Source organism: Hipposideros armiger, unplaced genomic scaffold, assembly GCF_001890085.2.
Source record: "Hipposideros armiger isolate ML-2016 unplaced genomic scaffold, ASM189008v1 scaffold_1299, whole genome shotgun sequence".
Lineage (NCBI taxonomy): Eukaryota > Metazoa > Chordata > Mammalia > Chiroptera > Hipposideridae > Hipposideros > Hipposideros armiger.
Window position 1 is genome coordinate 168,844 of NW_017732649.1, and position 7,986 is coordinate 176,829.

Below are 7,986 nucleotides of genomic sequence, written 5' to 3' on the forward strand. Positions count from 1 at the left end.
TTTGTTGAAAGAAAAGCACATTAAATCAGGAGATGAAGTAATAGATATGTTTTGAAAATCCTGACGAGGACAACTTGGGTTCCTTCAAGAAATTAAAGATATAGCTCCAAGTCAATTCTGCCAAATGGATAATTCATCAAAGTTTTCAATTTACAACTTTGGAAGTTTGTAAGAATTCTTATTAAATGTGCAATTTTGGCTTAAGCGGGCCACTTGGAACAAGCACTCCAGACCTTTCAGCTGCCCACAACACCCCTCCACCCATCTTCCCCTCTGTGGGGTTGGCAGTGCTTTATCTTCTGGCTTGTTTTAAATGGTATTATGAATATAAAATTAAAGAGCCAACTTTAAATGTCTTAGAAATCATAAAAATCTGTTAAAAAAAAAATCCATCTGTGGAAGCGACTGCTTATTACTTAATTCCAATCTAGTCTCTTCTCCCTCCTCAGCTTCCCTTGCTGGAGACAAATGAAGAAGCACTTATCTTTAGTATCAGACACTAATGAAGAACAAAAGACACGTCCAGCCCCAGCCCTTCTCCTGAATGACAGATCAACATATCCAAGTGCCTACTGGACCTCACAACCTAGATATCCCCCAGTGCCTCAAACAAAAGCTACTCGACACGTTCTTGCCTTCATCCCTTCATCTCCAGAATTTCTCATCTCCATTAGTAGCATTATTATCTACAGAAGCAGCCACTCTGGGATCTAAAATATTGTATTTTTTCTGTTGCTCCACACACTCACTCAGCAAGTCTTTTCGATTGGAGCTCCTAAATGTTTCTGAAATCTAGTGTGAAATCTACTGAGCTCTAGACCCACTGCCTTACTTCAAAACCTTCACATAATGAACTAACTACTCACTGCCTTCCAAGTCTCCAATCTAACTTCCACCCCAACTATCTTAGACATTGCCACCAGAACCGCCTTTCTAAAATGTAAATATATGTCACTCCCACCGCTCTGCTCAAAATCCATCAGCAGTCCCCACGTAAAAGAACAAGTCCAAACTTCCTACCATGGCACGTACAGCGGTCCATTACGTGGCCCCTCCTACACGAGTCTCCAGCCACAAGAGAATTATCTGCTTTCCCCCAGTGTGTCTTATTTTCTTACAAAAACCACACTTTTTACATGCTGTTCCCTGACAGGAAAAGAACTTCAACTCCTACGCACTGTGCTTTAATAGTATCCTTCACAGTGTCTTCTCTCAAATCCCCTTGTCCCAGTCTGACTGACAGACAGCCGAGGCCTTTAAGGGGGGTGGTAGATGAAGGTAAAGGGGGTCAAATATACGGTGATGGAAGGAGAACTGACTCTGGGTGGTGAACACACAATGCAATATATAGATATGTATTACAGAATTGTACACCTTAAACCTATGTAACTTTGCTAACCATTGTCACCCCAATAAACTTTAATTAAAAAGTAAATTAATACTGAGTATACGACAACTCTTTTCTCAACATGAAGCTTCTCGAGGGTGGAGATTTTGCCTTTCCCACCTTTGTCTTCAGAGGCAAACACAAAAGGAATTAAAAACTTGCTCAGTGGAAGTGCCACATGTACACTTTGAGATTACAGTGTATGATTTTTATATCTGCAGTTAATAAACTGTTAAGGCAAAGTTTCAATTGTTTTTGTGTTTGTTTTTTTTTAACTTTTAAACAGCCCCACTTCCTATACCTGGAGAAACCAGGGAAGACTCTTCTGAATCGCAGTCAGCATAGGTGCAGGCAGCTCCTTCTCCTGCTGCAACACTAAATGGGGCAGCAGTAAACAATCGATGATCCGGAACAGCAATTTTTGGGCTTTCGAGGTGGCAAAGATCTGTGCCCACGATTTAACAAGGATTCCTAACAAGGAAGAGCAATAACAGCAGTTAAGGATTTAAGGTTTTTTTCTAACTAAAAAATTTTGTCATTTCACTAAAAAATCTATACTTAAAAGCACATAGGAACAAGTTAAAGTAGGCAATAGGAGGAAACATCTTGTCAAGTATTGTATTTCACTAAAGAGACAAATTTCTTTCACCGTTCTGGGCCCAGAAAAACATACACTTCCTGAGAAAATGGCATTTAATATATACACACTCTCACACACAATGTGATTTGGTTACACATTATGTGTATATGTAAACCGAATACTGCAATTAATAAGAGCTCTCTTTGTTTTGGCTGCTAGGAAACTCAAGGGCAACTTAATAATCCAGCTTTAAGAACACTGTAAGGTTATACATTATGCTATTAGGTATGTATTTACTTTTCCCTGGGCTTCATCGTGCTACTCCACATTTATCTTTTTTGATATTCTTATGACTTTATATTTTTATCTTACATACAATTTTATATGCTGTCTCAACCCAGTTTGCAACAAGAAGAGGCCTAACTAAATTTAATTGTTAAAATAGGAAAAAAGGGTTAGCTATAAAACCTTGAAGCAATCATTTAAACTCCCTGAACTTCAGTTTTTGTACCTTTCAATCGTCTAATATAAACAAATAGTGAGTTTAAATTTTAATTCTGAAAGACGAGAAACATATTTCTTTACTACGTGAACTATACTATGGTTTCCTTATTTCTAGGAGTCTGTCATTTGCTACATTTGATGATAGTAAGCTTAACAAATGAGCACCCTTTGTTTAATAAAGCAATTAAAAGCAGTTACATAATTCCCATTAGAGTGTATTACTGCTATTGAAGTCTCCTTTACTGAAAAAACGAATTTAAAAGGAGACCATTAAGTGCTTGTCCAAATAGCACAGTGGTACATGTATCACAGAAACTTTTATATTTTATTTCATCTTAGAAAGCAAAAAAGGTGATAAAATTCAGTCATTTTCATAAAACGAAAAGTTTAAAATTCACGCTCTGAAGGAACAAAAAATATGCTTATAGAAGAGTATATTGATGTTTAAAAAAAAACAAAACCCTACCAATAAACACTTCTAAGAACAAACAGCAACATTAATCTTCTGTTGTAAAAGGAAATACAATAATCAATCATAAAGAAACACAATGCTCACTTAGCAATATTTTAAATAATGCTGGCTTGCTCCTCATTTTTCCAGTAGGTGGAAATCTTGAAAATGACAGCAATGTAAGAAGAACTCACATTCTAACTAACATTAATATAGCCTCAAGAGGAACTGCCATCGTCACTGACATTTGAAATGATTCATTTCACTCTTAGATGTCACACAGGTGTTAACTTACACAGAGCAAGGGCCTTCCAACCAAAAATGCATCATCAACCCTTGTATTTCATCTTCTGCAATAGTTAAAATGCTTTGCTGAACACCTTAAGTTTTATGAGTTCATAGAAGGCAGACATGATACATTTGTTTTACTGCTATAACAGAACCCTACTTTTTCTAAGTTTCAGCAAAGAGCATTTGAGTGTATGTGGTAGTACAAATGCAAGGAAAGAAATTTTTTAAATAAAAACCTTTGGGAAAAGTTTAAATACATCATGTAGCTTTGTAAACAACCAAGTCGTTTTCCTGGCTATAAACTTATTATTTACTGATGAAGCTGAAAATATAGAAAAATTGTGGGGAATTTATTCCCACAATTTGAAGAGATGCACTATAAAAGTTCTTAGGTATTTACTTATTTCTACTGTATGAATACGTTATGCCTTAAAAAAATGAAGATGGGGATCATTACAATACGTATTTTTTAGATGTATAGGAACTTTGCTCATTTAGGAACACTAAAAAATACATTATGTACTATTGGCTAGGTTCATAAAACTAGTAAGTTCCAGAAATACTTATTTAGTACATGCCATCTCCTATATTGGAGAAGCTCTTCAACTGATGTGTCCCCAGATGTAGCCCCAGTTTCCAATCCAGTGCCTGATATACACATGAACACACACACACACACACACACACACACACACACAGAGTAAATAATGTTTTGATTTGTTCAAAATATAACATTAACAACAGGAATAAAGAGTTCAAAAACTATGGCCACTACCATGAGTAGATTTAAAATTTAGATAAGACATGCTAAGTACACAAATTATTATAACAAACTAACTACAAAAATGCCAAAAGGACAGATGAAGCACAATCAGGGGGATCAAGCCTACTTGGGAGTGTAAGAAAGGTGAGACATTGGGCTGGGCACTGAAGGGGCCTGGGTAGAATTTCAATTACAAAGACAAAAGGGGAAGACTCCCTGAGGAGAGAAGGATGATCAAAAGGAAAGGCATGGAAACAGACAAGCAAAAGACATAAAGAATGAGAAAAAACAAAAGAATGATACAAATAGGAAAGCTGAAATATCACTGATGGATCAATCCTGCTTTCTCAGAAATTACTGAGCTACAAATAAGACCCCAGAGGTGTCCCCAGCTAGGCACTGGCAAGGTAAAGAAAGCACAAAATTTCAGTGAATAACCCTCTTTCTCTCAAGTGGATTATGATACCCTAACCCTGCACCCTTAAATAGGCTCAAACTCTAAAGTTTATATCTGCTCTTTCTCCATTTTGTTCTAAACCTTTTACATAATAGAAGACAATAAGTTATCTGTCCCTAATTTCTAATGAATTAAATGAGCAACACTGTAGCAGTATACTCTATTCCCAATCTCTGAGATATAGACAAAAGGAAAGAATATAGATCTACTGGCCATCAAATCAAATATCAACCATTTAACAAAACAAGCAAGGCCCTCAGTTCTTCAAAAGGACACTTTTGCCCTGGGTCAACATATCACCAATCCAAAAATGATTTTGCAGTTCCTGATAAGACTCTCATATATTTTGTAAAATAAAGATATACCCTGAAATCATACATTTAGCTTGGCAGACTAATAAAGTATAAGCCTAAAAGCCGAAATACTTACTAATCTAGATTTTACTATGTTATTTATAATAAATTTTCACTTACATTTTTTCTAAAGTTAAGATGCCTGAATTGCTACTATAGCTTTCACTACATTCTAAATCATCCATATTTACAAATTTTCTCATTCTCCTTTATCTTTCACAACAAAGATAAAAAGGTTTCAGACAGCCCAGGTTTATTTATATGTTTATAAGATCAAAGGGAACAGATAGAAGGTTTTGGCCACCAAGAAATAAAAATAAAAAACTTAAATTCTGTATCAAGACTTCTAAGGAAATCCTTCTCATTTCCCTTTATCCAGTTCCTATTTTTGGTTAGCAACATGATTTTAGTGAACAAAGGTATTCAAATTACCGACTTCCTAAAGAAGGATGAACTCTGGTGTTACAGAATAGGCACAGAAAAAGATTTCTTTTTCAAAGAAGAAAACATAGTGTTTTGAGATACAAGATTTGAAGCATAAATATCTTTAATGCTGTAATAAATTCTTTACTGACTTCCTTCATACAGAGCAAACCATAAAAATAAAAGTAATAGTTTTCTGATATTTTAAATTCTAACAAAGCATAGATAAGCATTTTAAAAAGTCCATTTTAAGCATTTTAATTATCCAGGTATTCACAATGTGAATGATTGACAAAAGACTATTGATAGTAAATTAGTGAGGACATATTTTCTGTATTGATCATAATTAATTTCAAGATTAACACAAGCCTAACAAGAAAGGTTCTGAAGGAAGGTGGGGCAAGACGGAGGTACACTTAGAAGCCAACACGAATTATTTTTAAGTTAAGTCACTGTCTTTCAGATTATTCTTATGAGTGTATGGAGAATAGTGATGTAGCCAGTGTATTAGTATATTCCTATCCATCATGATACTATAGACTCAAACTCAGAAAATTTTAATAATATCAGAAATACATACCCATCACACTATACGTCAGGTGCAGCCCTGCACTTGAAATTTTTTTTCCTAAGTAAGGTTTTATATATTTTAATATTTCACCAAGGTATTCTAAAGACTTTGTGACCATGGCAGATTTATCAGAAAGTTGCTGCAGGCTCCCGTAAGTTACACCAACAGCCTATAAATAAGGAAAATCATGATTTAGCTCTCCAAGTTTCATACAATACAGACTTTGAAAAATAAAGATTAATTTCTCACTCTCTCTCTCTCTCTCTCTCTCTCTCCACACACACATACACAAACACACATACCCCTTACATTTAAGCCCACATCCTTAACTTTCCAATAAATATTCACAGCAATTAAAATGCAACTAAAAATAATTTTTCCTTTTAAAATTAAAATAAAGGTTAAAATCAGAATAAAAAATCAATTCACCAAAAATTATCCATACAAGATCTGACTCAGCCAATTATTAGTAAAAGATACATGAAGCTGATATAAAAAAAATAATAAAAGCTTATAACCAAATCATATCAAGACTTCCAAATATCCTAGTACACAACTGGGAATTCAAAATCCTCAAATTTCTACAAGGAAGACCTACAAGTGAGGTTACCAAATCCTTACTAGTTAAGACCTCTATAAAGTTCAGCTTTATGATATGAATTGATTTTTTTCCCCCAGAATTTTCTTTATGCACCATGAGATGCCATCCTAGTTTTCTTAGAGGAAAAAAGGAGGAGGCATCAAGAGTAGAAATGGCAAAATGGGGAGATGGTGGAGAGAAATGTAAGATGAGACTGTAAGGAGAACAGTGAAGTGGGAAGAAGAGGAAAGGAAATAAATGAAAGAATAAGTTGAGGAAGGGTGATAATAAGCAAGAGGTGAGAAATCACAAAAGGAATCAAGATAAGACTGGCTAGAGATGGGTTAGAAGGTTTGAGAAGAGTGGTCAAGTTTTAAAACCATTGCTGGGAACTTATGGTGGATTTTCATGACCTAAACTGGACACCATGGCATCAATATACAATTATGCAATTTTTATTCCGCTGTTCTCAGCATATAAGTCAAAGGAGAGAAAGTAAGTGGTTGCATCAAACCAAGGTTGGGGGTCAAAACACAAGGTAGGTGTGATCAAAACACAAAGGATGGATGATTATGAGTGTGTCAGTAAGGAGAGTTAAAGTTAGCCCCCCAAGGGGTATAATTAAGGGGGATAGAGAATGAAGTGAGATCTTGAGAGGATGTTGCACTTGGAGAAAAGGGAGTGGCAGGTCATAATGATGTCATTCAAAGAGCTGGAGGGACAGGTGGTAATAGTCAAATAGCTTTTGGATGCTCCAAGTGAAGCCATGGCTCAAGGATTAGTTATGGGAGTGGGCAGATGAAGTAGAGCTAAAGTAAGGATCACTGAAAGATTAGTGGAGAAGGTTTGAAATGAAGGCTTAAGATAAATCATCCGAGGTGATATTAAAGTTAGCCATGTTGATAGTAAAATGTGGAATGGAGGAAAAGATAAGAAACTTAGTGAACTTGAGTGACTGACTATGGGGTGGACAGATGAGAACAAGAAGAGATATACTTGATGAATCCTCTTTTTTAAAAATTAAATTTACTGAGGTGACTCTGGGTGGTGAGCATACAATGTGATATATAGATGATGTATTATAGAGTTGTACAGATGAATCCTCTTTTTGATTTAGCATTCTGCTATTGGTTCTCTATACTTCTTTCCTTAGACCATAAGTTCTCGAAGTTTTTGTCTAAGTTACTTTCTATATACTTAAAAATTGAGCATCTTAAAAGGGCTTCTTATTATTTAGGTTATGTCTATTGATATTTACCATATTAGAAATTAAGAGAAAATTTTAAATTATCAGCTCATTTAAAAATAATAAATATTATATATTAACATAAGTAATATATTTTTGGTGGAAAACAACTATTTTCCAAAACAAAAAAAGAATTTAATGAGTAGTGGCTTTTTAAAACATTTTTGCAAATCTCTTTAATATCTGGCTTAATTAAAGAGCTAGATTCTCATATCTGCTTCTGTATATGATCGCTTGCAATATGTTGCAGATGAAAACAATTCAGTCTCACAATATGTGTAGCTGAAAGAGGAAGAAGTATTTTAATAGATTTTTCAGATAACTGTGGAAGTTGCTCTTTGATATTACACCAAAGCTTGACAAGTAGCATTTCTTAAAGG

The 7,986-nt window shown here is 34.8% G+C and overlaps 1 protein-coding gene across 1 annotated transcript in view; it reads right to left on the reverse strand.

Annotated features, from left to right (window-relative positions):
• The window catches only part of MMS22L (MMS22 like, DNA repair protein), a 132,348-nt gene that overhangs the window by 20,473 nt on the left and 103,889 nt on the right, over positions 1-7,986 (reverse strand). The window contains exons 16-17 of the mRNA XM_019633381.1: positions 5,790-5,949; positions 1,689-1,858 (exon numbers count right to left, since the gene is read on the reverse strand). Coding sequence (XP_019488926.1) covers positions 1,689-1,858; positions 5,790-5,949 — 330 coding nt within the window. The remainder of the gene's footprint in view (positions 1-1,688; positions 1,859-5,789; positions 5,950-7,986) is intronic.